Below are 21,373 nucleotides of genomic sequence, written 5' to 3' on the forward strand. Positions count from 1 at the left end.
CGTCTGCGCATCTGCGGGCTGGCCGGCTTCAAGTTCTGCCGGACTTGTGGCGTTGGTAGCTATGGCTACTCGTCGAGCTTTGCACTTCGTCTTCAAAGTGGGAAACCGCTTCCAGACGGCGCGTTTCTTTCGCGATGTCCTGGGGATGAAGGTGCAGACGGGGCCGAGAGGGGCTGGGGCGCGAGGGTGGGTGGCCGGGTTCGCTGCGCCCCATTGGCCCAAGAAGGGGACAATTGGGTGTGTCTTGAATCTCCGATGGCGCCCAGGTGTCCGACCTTTGCCCTGGACTCCCCATTAGCCCTGTCGGGTTTTCAGCTTCAGGAAGCGTTGTATGTTGCTGGTTGGGTTGGTGATCTTGGAAGGGGTCTTTATTAATCGCCGACTGTGTCCCCACACACGTTTGTTTCATTTGAGTTCATTCACAAATATTGAGGCTCTGCCCTCGTGGACTTTCCAGTCTAGTGGGAAAGACAGTAAACAGAAAGTAATATAGTACTCTCCCAATGAACAATAACCCAATCTCTTCCGGTTTGGAGCCTTTCGGCTAAATTAATCTGCCTGTGTAGAGCTCTGCTTCTCTGAGGCCTGCTTTGAATAGTCTCTTACGGGTATTCGGTCTCCCGGTGAATGCTCCGGCCCTCCTCTCAACAGTCCAGATCTAAGTGTGAAGTCAGAACCCATTGTCTCCAAGACCCGGAAGTGGCCTCTCCAGCCCTGAGTGGCTGTGATTCTGCAGGGATCACCTGGGTGGCAAATGCAGGTGGAAGCTATTGGGGAGCTCCCGATAAGCCAGGGCTTTAGAGGTGCAAGAGTGCAATTTAATGTGGAGAGTGCAGAAGATGTAGAGGGCAAGGGAGTTACCTGAATTCATCAGTCACTTAAAATCTATCGTCTGTGCTTTATGGTCCTGTGTTGGTGACAGCTTTGGTGGCAAAGATGAACATGACCTTAGTATCTGTCCTCAACTAAAGCTTCTGGCCTAGGATAGGGGTGGAGATGACAGTTTGGTTTGTACATAGCTAACAGTAATGGAAGTGAAAACTTCGTAAGTGATGAAAAACCACAAAACTCTCCCTTAATGTGTTTCCTCATTGATTAAAGGGTAGTTGTGAAGATTAAACACTTAATATCTGATACATCATATGTATTATATAAGTAGTAGCTACTAGTATTATTAAAAATTACTACAGGAGGGGCGCCTGGGTGGCTCAGTGGGTTAAGCCTCTGCCTTCGGCTCAGGTCTTGATCTCAGGGTCCTGGGATCAAGCCCCACATCGGGCTCTCTGCTCCGCGGGGAGCCTGCTTCCTCCTCTCTCTCTGCCTGCCTTTCTGCCTACTTGTGATCTCTGTCAAATGAATAAATAAAATCTTAAAAAAAAAAAGGAGAATAGAAACTTAAGACATTGAGAGGCTACTGTGTGTGGGGTTCTGTGTCAAATGGTGTAATAAGTATATCTATTCTCACAACACATGGGGAGACTCAGGCCCTAAGCAACATTCTCAGGCAACGTTCTCAATCTCAGACAACTATTGAGTGACAGCCAGGATTCCAAATCAGAATTCTCTAATGCTGGAGGCCATCCTTTGGTTTTCTGGGTGGTGGTGTCGGTTTTAACTTCACAGTGCTGCTTCCAAATCTAAGTAGATTTCACAATCTTGTTTGCCTGACTCTTGGTATTCTAATTTCCTTATCAGATTCTGCGGCATGAGGAATTTGAAGAAGGCTGCAAAGCTACCTGTAATGGGTATGACACCTTGTTTCTTAAAATCTCCTTTAGGCTCTGAATACCTTTGGAGAACAGAAGAAAGTTGTTTGAAGTGAGTATAAGGCAGTAGAATAAATTCAGGAATCAATAAATTAAGGTGCAGCTCTAAAAAACACAAGTAAGTGTATCCTCTAAATGAATCATTGTATTTTTTTTTTTTTAAGATTTTATTTATTTATTTGACAGAGGGAGAGCGAGAGTACAAGCAAGGGGAGCAGCAGGGAGAGGGAGAAGCAGACTTCCCCTGAGCAGGGAGCCCAGCGCAGTCCTCGATCCCAGGACCCTGGGACCATAACCTGAGCCGAAGGCAGATGCTTAACTGACTGAGCCACCCAGTGGCCCTAAATGAAGCAATGTCTTATTGAGTGTTTTAGCTTAGTAGCCATAGCAAACTGGAAAATTCCAAGGCCTAATGAGAATTGCATGCTTGTTGAGAGATGGAAAAATATAAAGGTCCGGTTGGAGAAGTATCTTTATAGGAGTATGCCCCCTGCTTTAAAGAAAAGGTAAACAAATCCTTCCCTCAAATAAGTGCCAGACAGGTGATCTTTGGAGTTTCTGGTGGTGGGGCCCATGAGCACTGTCCAAGCTGCTTTTAGCAACAACTGAGAGGTCATCACATCCTTACAGGTACTTGGAGGACCAGAGGGGACTGCCCACTGTTCTGTCCCGAGAGTTCCTGAGAGGAGGCCTGATGCAGATTTTGTCTGTATTCACTGGATTCATTTACTTACATCTTTCTAGGCCTTATGATGGGAAATGGAGTAAGACAATGGTGGGATTTGGACCTGAGGATGATCATTTTGTCGCAGAACTGACCTACAATTATGGCGTTGGACACTACAAGCTTGGCAATGACTTCATGGTAAATGGCATTTTGTTTGAGCAGATTTTGGCTGTGCCTTTTATTGAGTATTTATTAAGTATGATGACTGCTCAGTTGATGGCTTTTGAGTGCAGATTAATGCTTGTGCACCTGTCTCAGAGCTGCTTTGGGAGGAAATGGGTTCTTCCAGTGTTCAGTAGGAGGCAGACTCAAGACTTAGAGACAGCTTTGACAGAGACAAGACTCCTTTAGGGGAATGACTGAACCTTGAGAGATAGAAGGACCGGAGTCATTGGTCTGCTCAAGCAGGTCCTGTTCATCAAACAGAGAAATATTTTCTCTCTAATGAACCATTAGGATTGGGCTCTGCTATTATGGCAGTGCTAATCAGAGAAAAACAGGAGAAGCTTTTCAGGAGAAAGAGAGAGAAGCATTGCATATACTGCATTCATTGCTTCATTCATGCAAGAGTTCAAGGCACTATGCATCTAATAGTTAAAGGATCTGCCTCTTATTGAGCAGCTACTACGTGCTACATAGAACGCCACTGGGTCCAAGTACACGGTGAGATAGAAGTAGCCAGTTTTCTCTCAGGATCTGCGGAGCAAATCTGCTAGATGTTATTTTGGTCAGTTGATTCTGTTATTACTCTTAACTCATGTTAAAATAATAATGACATTTAAATGGAATTTTTATGACTCAATATCTGTAAAAGTGTTTTGTAAATGAAAAGGATAGTTCAGATTTAACATAATTAGTGTCTGTTTTTCTTTTTCTCATTCTTCATGTCTTTACTCATTTATTTTTATTAGGGAGAGAGTCTTTTTTTTTTTTTTAAGATTTTATTTCTTTATTTGACAGATCACAGGCAGAGAGGCAGGCAGAGAGAGGGGGGGGAAGCAGGCTCCCCCTTGAGCAGAGAGTCAGATGCGGGACTCGATCCCAGGACCGTGAGATCATGGTCTGAGCCGAAGGCAGAGGCTTTAACCCACTGAGCCACCCAGGCACCCCGAGAGAGAGAGTCTTAAGCAGGCTCCACGCCCAGCTCAGAGCCTAATGAGGGGCGTGATCTCACAACTGTAAGATCATGACCGGAGCTGAAATCAAGAGTCAGATGCTTAACTGACTGAGCCACCCAGGTAGCCCTAATTTATTCATTTTACAGATATTTATGCGACTTACTATATTGTTTATATTTATAGTTACTATACTTATATATAGTTATATATAAGTACATGTATACTTACTATATTTATATTTATTGTGACTTACCTGGTTAGGTCCTGTGGTTTCAGCAGAGTGAAACATGTTCCCTGGCCTAAGGGGCTTCCTGTCGGGTGGGGGAAACAAGGAAAGAGACTAATTAGTGCGATTAGTGCCAAGATTGGAAAAAGTATAGGTGGATGTATGTGGGCAAAGATGAGGCTGGAGAAATAAGCTGGGGCCATCAGAGTAGGGTGTTTCCACTTTATCCTAAAAACAGAGTGAAGCCATTTTTGAAGCAGGGGAGCGACACAGTATGCGTTGTGGGCGAGAATTCCCCTGGCTGGAGCATGGGTTCTGGTTTCGAAGAAAGCAAAACTGGAAGTGAGGAAACTAGCTCAAAGGGTAGTACAGCAAGGGACTCAAAGTCCCTTAACTCACGCAGTAGTGGGAGATGGAGAGACCTGGGTGGATTTGAGAGATGTTTAGGAGGTAGAGTTAATAGGATTTGGTGATTGAGTGTAAATGAAAATTTCTTCATGTTTCTTCTTATCTTTTCCTTACTCTCCAAATCTAAATCAGGGAGAGGAAGAAAGAGCAAAAGCATCTTGGCACCATCATCATGTCACCAGCTCAAGTCAGATGTTGACTGATGGTGCTGCAGGGGTTAGAGGTCATGTAGGTGGAGAACAGTGGGGCTGCTCCACTGTGGGTCTTCCTAAGAGACTCTGGTAATAAAATATCCCTAATAAAAGGAAACTCTGGGCTCCACAAAAAGAAAAACAGGTTACATAGAACTCCCATTTATATAAAGAATTCCCATACATTAAAAAGAAGAGGATCCAGGGGCACCTGGGTGGCCTACTTGCTTAGTGTCCAACTCCTGATTTTGGCTTCTGATCTCAGGGTCATGAGATTGAGCCCTGCTTCCAGCTCTCTACTCAGCTGGGAGTCTGCTTGAGATTCTCTCCCTCTTCCTCTGTCCTTCCCCCCCCTCTGTCTGTCTGTCTTTCTCTCTCAAATAAATCTTTTAAAACAAATTATCAACAACTTAATTTTTTTAAAGGGGCAAAAACTGAACAGAGAGCCATAGAAAATGATTCAGAAATGTCTCTCAGACATTGAAAAAGATGTTCAACTGCCAAGGTGCCATTTGTCACCAATCAGATTGACAAAAATCAAGAAGTATGATAGCACACTGTGTTAAAAAGGGTGTTAGCCAACTGCCACTCTCATACATTACTTTTATAAGAGCATATATTACTACAGCGTCAGTTTGGCGGTATCAAAATAATGCATTTGACCTTGGTCCTTGCAGTTTCACACCTAGGAATTTAGTTTACATGTATGTTAACAACATGTGTGAAATGACCTGTATTAAATTATGTATGATGGTATTTATTCATACAACAAATATTTATTGAGTGTCTGCTATGTGCCAGGCACGGTTCCAGGAAGTTTGGATAACCAGTGAACAAAATGGGCAAAATCTATGTCTGTCAGGGGAGGGAATCAGGGCCTGACAGACAATATATAATAAGTAGAATAAATAAATCGTTCTGTGTTGTTTTAAAGGTGATCGTTGTTATTGGAAAAGAACAGCAGAGGAAGGGAGATGGGGAGTATGGGACAAATGACTGGTTTTAATTTTAAGGAGGATGTTGAGGGTGGGTATCAGGGAGGAGGGGACATTTGTGGAAAAACTCATGTGAGAGAAGAGAGTTAGTTAGCCATGTGGGTATTGCAGGGGAGAGCAATCCAGATAGAACAGGCTATGCAAAAGCCCTCAGACAGCACCTGGCATGTTCCAAAAAAATGCAGGGAGGCCAGGTTGGCTATAATAGACGGAACAAGGGGAAAGTGGGAGGAGATGGGTCAGAAACCATGGGATCAGGTTGTGTTGGGCCTTTCAGGCTGTTAGAAGCCATCCCTGAGTGAAACTATGAGCTATCAAGGGTTTTAAGCAGGGGAAATACAACATAGGGTTGCTGTCTTGAGAGTAGAGTATGCATCAGAAAATTTACTTTGGCTACAGAGTGGGTGATGAATTGAAAACTCAGGGAAAGAGAGGTTGTTACGATAATCCCAGTTAGAACTACAGCTGGTCTTATCAGAAGGTGTAGTGTACATTTTTAGATATTTGTGATCAAATTTAAGTAATACCTAGATTTAAATTTTTAAATTTTTTAAAGATTGTATTTATTTATTTGAGAGAGAGAGAGAGAGCTTGAGAGAACAAGTGGTGGGGAGGGGCAGAGGGAGAAGCAGACTCCCTGAGGAGCAGAGGACCCGACATGGGACTCAAATTCAGGACCCTGGGATCATGACCTGAGCTGAAGGCAGACACTTAACCGACTGAACCACCCAGGCACCCAAATTTTTTTTTTTTAAAGGCAAAAATAAAAATAGAATCTCAAGTAGGTAGCTGGCAGGCCAAGGTAAAATCAAGATTTCTCTGACTAGATCGTTAAAATTAAAAGAAAGTATCTTTGGTTTTAAAATGGTCAAACTTCTCAGGGCGCCTGGGTGGCTCAGTCAGTTAAGCGTCTACCTTTGCCTCAGGTCATGACCCAGGGTCCTGGGATGGAGCCCCAGGTTAAGGGGCCTGCTTCTTCCTTTCCCTCTGCTGCTCCCCCTGCTTGTGCTTGCTCTCTGTCTCTCAAATAAATAAAATCTTTTTAAAAATCACTAGAAGAAAATTTTGAATGCCAATTAAATCTTAGGTGACATGATGTAAAGGTAGTGGGGTTTTGCCTCATTATCTTGTGTAATACTGTTTTTTGTCATAGGGTATCACACTCGCTTCTAGCCAGGCTGTCAGCAATGCCAGGAAGCTGGAGTGGCCACTCAGTGAAGTTACAGAAGGTGTTTTTGAAATCAAGGCCCCAGGAGGATATAAGTTCTATTTGCAGAATCACAACCCACCTCAGTCAGGTAATTATACTGGGACTAATAAAAGCCCTCCGTGTAACACTATCTTTGATGAAAGGAGAGAGGAACCAGATCTCTTTCTCCTGTGGAGTTTCTATATTGACATCATATCTCTTCTGAGCCAATATTTCTTATTTTTTGAGAAATCTTTTTTTTTCTTTTTAGAGAGTGACTGAGAGAGAGCACGCAGGAGGAGGAACAGTAGAGGGAGAAGCAGGCTCCCTGCCAAGCAAGGAGTCCAGTGCAGGACTTGATCCCAGGACCCTGGGATCATGACCCGAGCTAAAGGCAGATGCTTAACCAACTGTGCCACCCAGACATCCTTGGAGAGGGAGAATCTTAAGCAGGCTCCACACTCAGTATCAAGCCCTATGTGGGGTTCGATCTTACAGCCCTGAGATCATGACCTAAGATGAAATAAAAAAAAATTCGACACTTAAACAGCTGAGCCACCCAGGCACCCCAAGAGATCATATTTTCATATTAGTACTTTAGTGCATAATCCTAGGGGATCTAACTGGTTCTGATTCTGTTCTGTTGGGAGTATATCTGTTTCAGCTGTAACAGAAAACCGATCTCAAAATAGCGTGGACAATAAGAAAATAGCTGACAGAGCAGGTATTCTGTAGGTTAGCTGATTCAGCAGCTCAACAATGGCATCAAGAATCCAACTTTTCTCTCTCTCTCCATCCTCTTGTCTGCAGGGGTCTACTTCTAGAGCCGGTTCCCTTGTGGTTGTTGGGTGGCTGCCAGTAGCAACTGGGGCTTCCTGCTTCCACATTCTCATATGGCAGGAGAGACTGACTTCCTGTTGCTTTTATTAAGAGCAGAGCAAAACTCTTCTGGAAGTTTCCTGCAGACTTCCTGGTCAGGTTTGATTCATAATCCTGCTCCTGAATGAATCATTGCTAAGGCAAATAGGTTTATCCTTAGACTGGTTGGTCTTCTCTCTCCCGCTGAGGTCAGTTTCGCAAACCATAGTGCTGGCGCTAGGTGAGTGAGGATGGAAGGGAAGTGAAAGGCCCAGCACGCTGACTGCCATGTGGAAAGAAACTTTGCACAACATGTTTCGTTTACTGAAGAACCATCCTCATCCTATGTGTAATCCCTGCACCTTCTGCTCTCCGCTCTGCCAAAAGAAAAACAATAGCAGAGAAAAACACCAGTGAATAGCAAAGGCAGTTCTCCCTGCCATTTCAGTGCGTGGGCAGGCTTCCTTAAGTGGACCTGAGATGGGACACACATATTCTCTTCCTTCCACTAGTCTGCCTCAGCTCTCAAATGCCCCTCCTACTGAGTCTGATTGTGTGTGCAGTGCTACTTGCTTTTCATCTGGAGCTCGGCAAAGGAAATAACGATCTGTTCCAGTGTGGGAGGTTAGACTGGTGCTGTAGGACTTACTGGCAGATGGTCACATTTTATAAGCCTTTCGAAAGAGTCTATTCTTTGTTTTGTGGACAGTGAAAGATTTTTTTTAATTTTTTAATTTTTTTATTAACATATAATGTATTATTAGCCCCGGGGGTACAGGTCTGTGAATCACCAGGTTTACACACTTCACAGCACTCACCATAGCATATACCCTCCCCAGTGTCCATAACCAACCACCCTTTCCCTACCCCCCTCCCTCTGGCAACCCTAAGTTTGTTTTGTGAGATTAAGAGTCTCTTATGGTTTGTCTCCCTCCCAATCCCATCTTGATAAATGAATCCTATTCATTTATTCTTTTCCTACCCCCAAACCTTCCCACGTTGCATCTCCCCTTCCTCATATCAGGGAGATCATATGATAGTTGTCTTTCTCCGATTGACTTATTTCGCTAAGCATAATACCCTCTAGTTCCAACCATGTCATTGGAAATGGCAAGATTTCATTTCTTTTGAAGGCTCTATAGTATTCCATTGTGTATATATACCATATCTTCTTTATCCATTCATCTGTTGATGGACATCTAGGTTCTTTCCATAGTTTGGCTATTGTGGACTTTGCTGCTATAAACATTCAGGTGCACGTGCCCCTTCGGATCACTACATTTGTATCTTTAGGGTAAATACCCAGTAGTATTTACTGGGTCGTAGGGTAGCTCTATTTTCAACTTTTTGAGGAACCTCCATGCTGTTTTCCATAGTGGTTGCACCAGCTTGCATTCCCACCAACAGTGTAGGAGGGCTCCCCTTTCTCCGCATCCTCTCTGGTGCCCACTTATGATCTCTCCCTCTGTCAAATAAATAAAATCTTAAAAAAAAAAGATTTTATTTATTTATTTGACAGAGAGAGAAATCACAAGTAGGCAGAGAGAAGGCGGCGGGGGGTGGGGGGGGGGAAGCAGGCTCCCTGCTGAGCAGGGAGCCCAGTGTGAGGCTCAGTCCCAGGACCCTGAGATCATGACCTGAGCCGAAGGCAGAGGCTTAACCCACTGAGACACCCAGGCGCCCATAAATAAATAAAATCTTTAAAAAAATAAAAATAAATTTTAAAAGATACGTAAAAAATGGAGAGCCCCACAATCCCAAGATGTTTTTGTTCTTTGGAATGATAATACCTTTGTGGCATTAATTTCCATTTGGTAATCGAGTCAGATCTATCAGTCTAGCTGGTGTCCAGCCTTCCTTTCACTCACTGGGTCCTGGGTAGTCTCATCCACTTGTTACCATTCCTGTCCTTCATCCTTCAGGGAGTCAGCTGGCTGGAATTTGTTGATTTCTCAATGAACAGGGAAAAGGAACAGTCTGGTAGGCAGAGGCATCTGTGAGAAACATTTTGCCTTTGTCATGGTATTGCTGTTCTTCTAGCAAATGGGGCTGAGGCAATGAAAACCAAAGAAGAATATACTGAATTTATCATAGAGCAGCTCTTCAGAAGGTCACCTTACAATATAAAAATTTCCAATGATGTTAAATGTTTTAGTTTAACTTTTACCCGTTTTGCAAAAAATAGATATTTTTCCCTAGACAGATAAGCCAAGAAGAAGAAAGAAGAAAACAGTGCCCACATAGCCAGATAATCACTATTAACATTTTAGAGTGTATTTTTCCAGTCATTTATCCAAAAAAAATCTATATGTCATATGTTCCCTTGTAACGATTCCATTATTATTACCGTTATTACATGGTGGGAAGATTAAACCGTTGTCTAAATGTTGGATATTTGTGTTGTCCCTATGTTTCACTGTTATGAGCAGTGCTGTAAAGAATGTCTTTGTCCTGGGCGCCTGGGTGGCTTAGTGGGTTAAGCCGCTGCCTTCGGCTCAGGTCATGATCTCGGGGTCCTGGGATCGAGTCCCGCATCGGGCTCTCTGCTCAGTGGAGAGCCTGCTTCCCTTCCTCTCTCTCTGCCTGCCTCTCTTGTGATTTCTCTCTGTTAAATAAATAAATAAAATCTTAAAAAAAAAAAAAAAAAAAAAGAATGTCTTTGTCCTGAAAGGGCTTCATACATTTGCAATTACTTCTTCAATTGGTGATAATAGGATTGCTCTTTGAAAAGCTGTTTACATTTTTTAGGCTTTGGGTACATTCTGTCAAATTGTTGCCCAGAAGTGTTCTAGTTTGCCCTCTGCCAGTATTATATGATTGTGATTTTTTTCCCCCTGCCCTATCACAGTTAACACTGTACTTTTTTTTTTTTTAAGATTTTATTTATTTATTTGACAGACAGAGATCACAAGTAGGCAGAGAGGCAGGCAGAGAAAGAGAGGGGGAAGCAGGCTCCACTGAGCAGAGAGCCGGACGCGGGGCTCGATCCCAGGACTGTGAGATCATGACCTGAGCTGAAGGCAGAGGCTTAACCCACTGAGCCTCCCAGGTGCCCCTAACACTGTACTTTTAAAATTATTTGCCAATGAAATAACAAAATGTTTTAATTCTAATTTATTTGATTATTTGTGAGGTTGAATTTTTTTTGTATGTTCATTGACCATTCCACTTCATTCTTTGTGGATTACCACTTTGTGCTTTTTTTACCTATTTTTTTCTAGAATGTTCATCTTTTTCCTAATAATGTTTGAAATTATTTAAATATTAAGGACTTCTTATCATATACGTTGCAAAAATGTTTCCTACTTTGTCATTTATTCTTTGAATGCAATTTTTTTCTTTTTCTTTTTTTTTTTTTTTTTTGGTGGTTATTGCCTAGGTATTTTCCATTTCATGCAACTAACCTAGTATATTTTTTCCTTCATGGTTTTTCTATCTCTGGTGTCAGGTTTTTAAAAAAAACTTTTCCACCCCCAAGCTGTAGCAATAATGACCTGTTTTTAGTATTTTCATGGTTTCATTCTTTAAACTTAATTCTTAAGCCTAAAATCCCTTTCTTATCATAAACTAAGTTTCTGGGGCACCTGGGTGGCTCAGTGGGTTAAAGCCTCTGCCTTCGGCTCAGGTCATGATCCCAGGGTCTTGGGATCGAGCCCTGCATCGGGCTCTCTGCTCTGCAGGGAGCCTGCTTCCTCCAATCTCTCTGCCTGTCTCTGCCTAGTTGTGATTTCTCTCTGTCAAATAAATAAAATATTAAAAAAAATAAATAAACTAAGTTTCTGGGGCACCTGGGTACTCAATTAGGTAAGCGACTGCCTTCTGCTCAGGTCATATTCCTGGGGTCCTGGGATTGAACCCCACATAGGACTCCCTGCTCCACAGGAAGCCAGCTTCTCCCTCTCCCTCTGTTGCCCCTGCTTGTGTGCACACTTTCTCTTCCTCTTTCTCTGTCAAATAAATAAAATCTTCAGAAAAAAATAAACTAAGTTCTTACATACACTCAGGCCTGATTTAGTCTTTCTTCAATTCCATTGCACTGATCTATAAATTGCTATTGTTTTATTACTCTCCAGATCCTATATTGAAAGTAACTCTAGCAGTGTCTGATCTTAAGAAGTCCTTGAACTACTGGTCTAATCTACTGGGAATGAAAATTTATGAAAAAAATGAAGAGAAGCAAAGGGCTTTGCTGGGCTATGCTGATAACCAGGTGAGTGATCTTGGAGAGAAGTAATCTGTTACTTTGAGTTTGGCTTATAAACGAGGTTACATGAAGGTTATTCTCAGAGTTTTTTCACAGTGATTCAATATTTACAGAGATAACAGAAAGAAGAAAATAAAAATTGCTGATAACCTCATCACCCAGATACTACCTCTGTTTATATTTGGGGATATAGCCTTTCAGAAATGGAATTGCTGAGTCAGAACAGAGGGAGACAACATCTAGTACTATAATGATAATCTGTTTTATCTTTTTTTTTTTTAATAACTTAGCATCTGAACATGATTTAGTCCTTGCACTCTGACCCAGCACATGGACTCATAGGAATTTATTTCACAGCCATACTCACCATTCATGTGTGCAAGGAAATGTGTAAAAGGTTATCTGTTCCAGCATTGAAATAGCAAAAGATAAGAAATAACCTCAATGTCCTGTGCATTAGAGGCATAGCTTAATATTTTTTGGTTAAATAAATAATTAAACCAATAATTTGGTTTAATCCACTCCATAGAGTGGATTACTGTGCAGCTATCAGAAAGAATAGGGTGAGTTGTTATGTGCCAACGGAGTAACATTGGATAAAAGCAAGGGACAGAATAATGTGTAAATGATGCTACTGTTTGTATTAAAAAAAAAATCTGTGCATGCCATGTGTGTAGCAGGACACACAGGAAGCCTCTGGGAGAGAGTAGACAAGAAAGATAATTTTTACTTTATTCCTTTAGTACTGTTTGATTTTTTTTTCTTTTAACCACATAACCTGTTCCAAAAAACTAGACCCACTTTCTTTCTTCTTTTCAGTGTAAGCTGGAGCTGCAGGGTATCAAGGGTAGAGTTGATCATGCAGCAGCTTTTGGAAGAATTGCCTTTTCTTGCCCCCAGAAAGAGGTAATGCTTGTTCCTGGATCTTTTGTATAAGGTCTGGGACTAGCCAGTTGAATCAGCTAAGAACTTCAACCCTCCCTTCTTTAGGTTCATTCCAATTGTGGCTTGGTATCAAGTTCACCAGTTGTCTCAAGAGTGGCTGAGATAATAAAATCAAACAAGTGGTGCCTGGGTTCTCTCTGATTGATCTGATACTCCCCTAGGGCTGACGAGGACCATAGTGTGGGAGCGGTACATGACCCCTTGCTCGCTTTCCCTCTTTATCTTCCTCCAGTTACTGGACTTAGAAGACTTGATGAAAAGGGAGAACCAGAAGATTCTGACTCCCCTGGTGAGTCTGGATACGCCAGGGAAAGCAACGGTACAAGTGGTCATTCTGGCTGACCCTGTAAGTATTACTCAGGAAAGGGATGGGCTGCACCAGGGGTTTCTTCAAGGTGTCTTTTTGCCAGATTTCTTTTCTCTTTATCGATGTAGGATGGACATGAAATTTGCTTTGTGGGGGATGAAGCATTTCGAGAACTTTCTAAGATGGATCCAGAGGGAGGCAAATTGTTGGATGAAGTGAGTCTCATTTCTGACTTTGTATCCCCATAGGCCTACAGGGGATAGTGTTAAGTGTGTGGGGGAAGGGCTGAAGCAGGAGGGTCCAGTGCTGTGTCCTTTTGGCGGGAGGGTGACCTTTGAGCCAGGAACATGTGTCTTCATTGCTACCCATATGACTCTTTTTTAAAAAAGATTTTATTTTTAAGTGGGGCGCCTGAGTGGCTCAGTTAGTTAAACGTTCTGTCTTCAACTCAAATCATGATTCCAGAGTCCTTGGATCAAACCCCACATGGGGCTCCCTGCTCAGCGGGGAGCCTGCTTCTCCCTTTTCCCTCTGCCTGATGCTCCCCCTGCTTGTGCGCTGTGTCTCTCTTAAATAAATAAATTAAATCTTTAAAAAAAAAAAAAGATGTTATGGACACCTGGGTGGCTCAGTCATTGAGCTTCTGCCTTGGCTTAGATCATGATCCCAGCATCCCGGAATCAAGCCCTTCATTGGGCTCCCTGCTCGATGGGAAGCCTGTTCTCCCTCTCCCACTCCCCCTGCTTGTGTTTCTTCTCTCGGTATATCTCTCTCTGTCAAAAAAATAAATAAAATCTTTTTTTTTTTCAAGATTTTGATTTATTTATTTGACAGAGATCACAAGTAGGCAGAGAGGCAGGCAGGGAGAGAGGAGGAAGCAGGCTCCCCGCTGAGCAGAGAGCCTGACGTGGGGCTCCATCCCAGGACCCTGAGATCATGACCTGAGCCAAAGGCAGAGGCTTAACCCACCGAGCCACCCAGTCGCCCCTAAATAAAATCTTAAAAAAAAACCAAACATTTTATTAATAAGTAATCTCTACACTCAACGTGGAGCTTGAACACACAACTCCAAGATCAAGAGTCACATGCTCTACCGCCTGGGCAGCCAGGCGCCCCTAAAATATTTTTTTTTTTTAAGGAGTCTCTACACCCAGCATAGGGCTCGAACTCAAGACTCCAACATTAAGAGTTGCACACTCTACTGACCAAGCCATCCAGGCGCCCCAGCACCCAAATGACTCTTAACTGGGTATAGCATTCATGCCTTCGCACTTGCTCACGCTGCCTGGGGAACCACTCCTGCCCCGTGCATCATGATTCTGCTCAACGAGGGGAAAGGCCTGGATACACCCCCCTGCTTCTTTAGCTCTCTTGATCCTCTCATCTCCAGTGTACGTGGCAGTCCCTTCCTTTCTAGTGAATCGTTCTCTTCAGCATGCAAACGAGGTTTCATGTCTCTCATCTTTTACAAGTCTTTTGCCCCATATCCCTTCTCTACAGTTCTTTTTAAAAAATCTGCCTACACTCTGTTTCTCCTTCTTACCTTCCCTTCACACCTGAGTCTGTTCTGCACTGGCTCCTGTCACTCAGGGGAATGCTCCTGTTGATATCACCCGTGACTTCATCTTGCCAAGTCCAGCAACTACTTTTCTATCCTCATCAAACTCAGTCTTTAATCAACATCCAAAGCCATCATTGTACCCCAGCTTCTAGCACATACCTGGTGTGTGGTAGGAACTTAGTGAATGCTCTGTTGATGATTCAGGGAATGAACCACTGGCTCTTCACTTACTATCTGTGTGATTGACTGTAAGTAATTTACTTAAATTCTCTGAACTTCAGTTTTGCTGGTTTTATTTTATTTTGTTTTACGTAATCTCTGTGCCCTACATGGAGTTTGAACTCGCAACCCCAAGATCAAGAGTCACATGCTGGGGTGCCTGGGTGGCTCAGTGGGTTAAAGCCTCTGCCTTTCGCTCAGGTCATGATCCCAGAGTCCTGGGATCGAGCCCCGCATCGGGCTCTCTGCTTGGCAGGGAGCCTGCTTCCTCCTCTCTCTGCCTGCCTCTCTCCCTACTTGTGATCTCTGTCTGTCAAATAAATAAATAAAATCTAAAAAAAAAAAAAAAAAAAAGAGTCACATGCTTTACCAACTGAGCCAGCCAAGATCCCTTAGGCTTTAGTTTTCTTACCTGGAAATTTGAGAAAAAGTTATGTACCTCATAGGATGGTTGTGTGGTTTACAGAGCATGGCAAACTGCTGACATTATAAGAGACATTCAATTTAATTAAAGCAGGAAATAAAATATATAGCATTAATAAATTTTATCGTAAAGGAAAATAGAATCCCGGACACCTCCCAGTTGGCACATTTGTTCGACTTTTTCCTCCTTGCTTTTTCATATCACGAACTTCCTCTTCTGTCAAGTTCTCTTCTTTGTCTTAGAGATGCTGCCATTTTCATATCTCCCTGACAGCTTCCCAGACACAAGCACATCTTTCTGTCTCATTCCAGAACGATTTACCCACAGCCCCACTTTAGCTGTCTTTTACTTTCATTCCACATTTTTCATCTTCTCTGAGTAGAAGTTACCTACTACTCTGGTCACTTCTTCTCTGAGCTGCAACCATCATCCATTCTCTGACTTCCTAATTTCTAGTTCCTACTCCTCCCTAAGCTCTAAACAAGTATTTTTTTGTTGTTACTGAGGTAAAGTATACACGAAATATAAATGAACAGAAATTCGGTATTCTGTCTGATGAGTTTTGACAGCTAAATATTCTCATACAACCACTGTTCAAAATATAGAGCATTTTCATCATTGTAGAAAGTTCTCCCATGCCCATTTCCAGCTAATTCTCACCGCTGCCTCCCAGAAGTAAGTATTATACTGAGTGTCACATTATTTTTGTCTTTGAACGTCATATGAATGAAATCATTCAGTAGGTATTCTTTTGTGCCTGGCTTCTGTCACCCAGCGTAACATTTTTGAGATTCTTCTATGTAATACACACGTCAGAGTTCTTTTTTTTTCTCTTTTTTTTATTGCTGAGTGGTTTTCAGTTTTATAAATACAACAATTTGCTTATCCATTCTTCTGATGGTGGATATTTGAGTTGTTTCCAGATTTTATCCACAATAAGGAAGACTGCTGTGAACATTCTTGTGTCAATCTTATAGACGTGTTTCATTTCCCCTAGGTAATCATTAGGAGTGGAATTGCTTTTACTTTATGAAAAACTGCCAAACAGTTGTCCAAAGTGATTGGCCCATTTTACTCTCCTGTCAGCCATGTATGTGTCTGAGAGTTCCACCTATTCCATACCCTCATCGGCATTTGTGTTTTTCCGGGTTTTTGTTTTAGCTGCCCTAGAATGTGTAAAATGGCTTCTCGTCGCGATGAAATGGCTTCTCATCACGATGAAATGGCTTCTCATCGTGGTTCTAATTTGCATTTCCCTGATAACTGCTGACCTTCAGCACCTTTGTGTATGTTTATTGGCTGTTTGCACACCTTCCTTTACGAATTATATGTTCAAGTCTTTTGTCCATTTCTTTCTAGAATAGATTTTATTTATAATATTTGGTGATTAAAAATTCCAAAAATACACAGGAGAGTACAACAAATCTCTGTGTGACTGTCACTAATCAACACTGCTGTAATTTTTCATCATTCCTTCCCACCCCACTTTTTTTGGCTAGGGAATTCTTTCCCTACCCCACCCCCAAGATTTTTTTGATTATTCATTTGAGAGAGAAAAAGCATGAGCAGGGGGAGAGGCAGAGGGAGAGGGAGCAGCAGACTCCCTGCTGAGCCATGTGGGGCTCAATCCCAAGACCTCGGGATCATGACCTGAGCCAAAGGCGATGCTTAACCATCTGAGCCACCCAGGCGCCCCTTTTTCGCTAGGGAATTCTAAGGCAAATCTTAGACGCTGTGTTGTTTCAACCCTAAGTACTTAAGTATTTTATACATTTTGATTTTTTTTAAAGATGTATTTGAGAGAGAGTGCTTGCCTGCATGTGCCCATGAACTGGGGAGGGGCAAAGGGAGAGGGAGAAGCAGACTTTCCACCAAGCAAGAAGCTTTATGTGGGGCTCGATCCCAGGACTCTGAGAAGATTAAACAGTTTTTGAAGTGACTGGATTTATGCTTTAGAAAGCTGATACTACCAGGAGGGATGGCAAATGAAGGCAGATGCTTAACTGACCGAGCCACCCAAGCACCCCAGTATTTTATACATTTTTAAATTATTTAAAAGAAGTAAAAGTCAAGGAATTTTCTTATGTACCATATTGATATTAGCACAATTTTAAAAATCACCAGTACATCCTTAATGTCACTTAAAATCCAGTTTTATTAAAATTTCCCTAATTAGGGACGCCTGGGTAGCTCAGTCGTTAAACATCTGCCTTTGGCTTGGATCATGATGCCAGGGTTTTGGGATCGAGTCCCACATCAGGCTCCCTGCTCAGCAGGAAGGCTGCTTCTCCCTCTGCCTCAACCCCCAAACTCATGCTTTCTCACTCTCTCGCGTGCGCGCTCTCTCTCTCTCACAAAAGTAAATAAAAAAAAATTTTTTTTTTAAAGATTTTATCCATTCACCCGACCGACAGAGATCACAAGTACGCAGAGAGGCAGGCAGAGAGAGAGGAGGAAGCAGACTCCCCGCCGAGCAGAGAGCTCGATGCGGGGCTCGATCCCAGGACCCCGAGACCACGACCTGAGCCGAAGGCAGAGGCTTCAACCCACTGAGCCACCAGGCGCCCCAGTAAACAAAATCTTTTTAAAAAATCTGCAGACAGTTGCTCAATACTTTACATCCGGTCAGATTAAACATAATGCTCTATGCCGAATGAATGCTTTTTTTTTTTTTAAGATTTATTTATCTGGGAGAGTGAGAACATGAGCTGGGGGGAGAGGGAGCAAGAACTAAAGCAGACTCCACGCTCAGTGCAGAACCTGACGTGGGGCTGGATCCTGTAACCCAGAGATCACGACCTGAGCTGAAACCAAGAGTCGGACACTCAACCCACTGAGCCACCCAGGTGCCCCCTGAATGAGCACTTTTTTTTTTTTTAAGATTTTATTTATTCATTTGACAGAGATCACAGTAGGCAGAGAGGCAGGCAGAGAGAAAGGGGGAAGCAGGCTCCCTGCTGAGCAGAGAGCCCGATGCGGAGCTTGATCCCAGGAGCCTGAGACCATGACCTGAGCCGAAGGTAGAGGCTTAACCCACTGAGCCACCCAGGCGCCCCAAATGAGCACTTTTTGTTAAAGACCACAGGCAGTGCAATGAGGTACAAATGACTGTATTGTTTTATGGGCTTAAATATGTATTCCAATTCTCCTTCCTGCAGGCAATGGCGGCAGATAAAAGTGATGAATGGTTTGCTAGACACAAGAAATCAAAGGCTTCGGGGTAACAGAAGACATGATGTGGAGCAAGTATTTGTGATTCCTGTCTAGCACCTGCAAGGCCGGATGTGTCCATGCATGATAAAGACCCTCACACCTTGCTTGTTTCCTATACCAGCAAGGAGGCTGGGGTGGTAAAAATCTGTGTGTCTTAATCTTTGAAAGCGCTAAGATAATATTTTAGAAATAAAATCCTATTATCCATCCAGTTAGAGGAGAACTGTTGCCGTAATAAGCATTGTTACTGGAATGGCACGTTCTTTGTGTAACTCTATTAGATTAGTCATAAATTATTTTTTAGATTGGGCAGCTATGTGGGACACTACCTGTGGTTGGAAATGGAGGGAATTTTGATAAGCTTATAGCAGGACTACTTCCGGCACCATGCTGTTCTAATGCCTTCCTCTGGCAGGCCTTGACACTGAAAAATATTAAAGAGGGGCGCCTGGGTGGCTCAGTGGGTTAAAGCCTCTGCCTTCAGCTCGGGTCATGATCCCAGGGTCCTGGGATCGAGCCCCGTGTCAGGCTCTCTGCTCGGTGGGGAGCCTGCTCCCCGCCTCTCTCTGCCTGCCTCTCTGCCTACTTGTGATTTCTCTCCTCTGTGAAATCAATAAAAAATCTTTAAAAAATTTTTAAAAATTAAAAAAAAATATATTAAATTTGTTCTTGAATCAAGAGATTTGACTGACACCCCACACATTCTTTGCTTTGAAATTTTGAGCAGCCAGAGAAGACAGATGGAAGGGGCTAATGTGCTATGTTGCTACATGCCTGGCTTCATGCTATTTTCCTTATATAACTTTTTAAAATCTTCATGAGAATTTCGATTTTTTAAATATGGGTTAGATTTCTTAAATATGGATTAGATTATTTCTTCAGCCTGAAAATTTTTTTCAGTGATTTTTTTTTTTTTAAGATTTCATTTACTTATTACAGAGATCACAAGTCAGCAGAGAAGCAGGCAGATAGAGGGGGAAGCAGGCTCCCTGCTGAGCAGAGAGCCCGATGTGGGGCAACCAGGACCCTGAGATCATGACCTGAGCCGGAGGCAGAGGCTTAACCGACTGAGCCATCCAGGCGCCCCTTTTTAATGCTTTCTTGTAGTTTTCTATTTGGTTCCAAAGAAGAAATAAATTTTAATCATTGGAAATAGAATTATATTGGCCATATTTATTTTTTTTTTTTTTAAAGATTTTTTTTTTTTTTTTAATTTGACAGAGATCACAAGTAGGCAGAGAGGCAGGCAGAGAGAGAGAGAGAGAGAGGAGGAAGCAGGCTCCCTGCCAAGCAGAGAGCCCGATGCGGGGCTCGATCCCAGGACCCTGGGATCATGACCTGAGCGAAAGGCAGAGGCTTTAACCCACTGAACCACCCAGGCGCCCCTGGCCATATTTATGATAAATGGTTTTTGAAAGTATACTTCTTGAATCACGTTGTTACACCAGCCTCTGAGACTCTGTTTAAAATGGTAGTGTCCAGGTTCAGATTTTAGGCAAGAAGCTGAGGAGATTGAAAAGTATTGACTCAGAGGTTACCAGTTCCAGAATAATATATATGAAATCACCTGTGATGTTTGGTGCTGCCAGGAAACTTCAGGGTTTCAGCTCACCTTCTGTTAGGGTAATCTTACCTTCACCCAGAGAAAAAAATCTTTTTCCAGCTCCACAGCACTTTTCATTCAACTTAAACTGTCTTGAGACAGAGTTTCAAAGCAAACCAAGTTATATATGTCCCTTGTCTAGACCATTGATTCACTTTTTTCCTATACACGGGGAAATTATTGTATGGATTTTGAATAATACCTCTTAGGATGGTATGATCTATTAGAAAACAAGGTTATAAGATGGTTTTGCCCAAGCTGGCATTTTAAAACATGAATTTGGAAAGTTCTTTGGCTTCTCTGGGGTTGTGTTTTCATAACAGTTATTTTGGGTTTTTTGGCCTTGAGGGTTGAGGAGTTCTGGCATATTAAGTTTAAATTCAAACTTCCCTTGGGTTTAAATCCAGAGAAATTTAGAATGGCTGGGTTGCAAGCACTCCCCGAGCCTACCCAGGGAGTTAGTACGAAATCCATATTTGCTTGACATCTTGGTAGAATTAGCAAAGCTGTGGACCTTCACAGCTCCTTTATGGGATTTTCTGCCCATCTCACCTGTCACATGCAGTTGCCATTGTGGTTTAGCAGTTTTTAGGAGGGTTCCAATTTGTCCACTGAAATTTATGGTGAGAATTCATGGGAAGTTTCAGTTTGGTCTAAGATTTCTTACCTTTCTGGGAAGTCAGTAGGAAATTTACTCTGGCCTTAATGATCAACAACAAAAAAAATGCTCTTGTTGTTGTTGTTGGATTTTATTTATTTTTAGAGGGCCAAGGTGGGGGCAGTGGGAGAGAGAAACTTAAGCAGATTCCACACTGATCCTGGAGCCCAATGTGGGGCTCAAACTCATGATCCTGAGATCATGACCTGAGTGTGGAAACCAAGTCGGTTGTCACTAACTGAGCCACCCAGGCGCCCCAAGAAATACTCTTGCCTCAGACTTCTATGACAGAGTCAGTGATCCAAAAATCGAAAATTAAAAAGATAGACATTGAAAAGTCTTGCTCCTACCAATTCCATTCCCCTTGCCTCCTTATTAAGCAGACAAATATATTTATTTTCTCCCTTTTCCCCACAAAATTCAGCATACTGTACACACTATATATTTTTTAGTAATGTATCCTATAGTTGCTTTCTGCAGTCCTAACTATGGTGCATTTTTACTTTATCAGGTTTTATAATGATTTATGGAATGGTATGACTTACACCTACAGTGCCTCAGTTAACACCATATTTTGGAGCAAGATGTTCCATAATTATTTTTACTAGTAATTCACACTTATTGTGAATCGGGGCCTTAAAGCATCAAAATGTGCTTGTAATATCCCCCAAAAGAAGAGAGGACAGCACAACTGTTGTACAAAGTGGCTCTTGCCCAACCTAAAATAGTTCTTCAGTCACTGTGACATCCTGGAATACTTT

The 21,373-nt window shown here is 42.5% G+C and overlaps 1 protein-coding gene across 2 annotated transcripts; it reads left to right on the forward strand.

Moving 5' to 3' along the window:
- Positions 1-20: 20 nt before the first annotated feature.
- On the forward strand, positions 21-18,563 carry GLOD4 (glyoxalase domain containing 4). 2 transcript variants are annotated; one of them, XM_045984460.1, is made up of 9 exons: positions 21-151; positions 1,696-1,745; positions 2,511-2,631; positions 6,585-6,729; positions 11,552-11,688; positions 12,502-12,588; positions 12,860-12,973; positions 13,063-13,149; positions 18,297-18,563. In XM_045984460.1, exons 1-9 carry the CDS (start codon positions 62-64, stop codon positions 18,360-18,362), a joined length of 897 nt encoding a protein of 298 aa, XP_045840416.1. In that variant the 5' UTR covers positions 21-61; the 3' UTR covers positions 18,363-18,563. The 2 variants fall into 2 exon arrangements, with proteins under 2 accessions (XP_045840416.1, XP_045840417.1); XM_045984461.1 differs by lacking the exon at positions 1,696-1,745 and having other exon boundaries at positions 25-151.
- The last annotated feature ends 2,810 nt before the right edge of the window (positions 18,564-21,373 follow it).

This window comes from Meles meles, chromosome 18, assembly GCF_922984935.1.
Source record: "Meles meles chromosome 18, mMelMel3.1 paternal haplotype, whole genome shotgun sequence".
Classification (NCBI taxonomy): domain Eukaryota; kingdom Metazoa; phylum Chordata; class Mammalia; order Carnivora; family Mustelidae; genus Meles; species Meles meles.

Excerpts from the sequence above, each read along its gene's own strand:
- GLOD4 (XM_045984460.1), top strand. The coding sequence starts at position 62 with ATGGCTACTCGTCGAGCTTTGCACTTCGTCTTCAAAGTGGGAAACCGC. Across the intron at positions 2,632-6,584 it reads AGCTTGGCAATGACTTCATG|GGTATCACACTCGCTTCTAG; the intron begins GTAAATGGCATT and ends TTTTTGTCATAG. Across the intron at positions 6,730-11,551 it reads TCACAACCCACCTCAGTCAG|ATCCTATATTGAAAGTAACT; the intron begins GTAATTATACTG and ends ATTACTCTCCAG.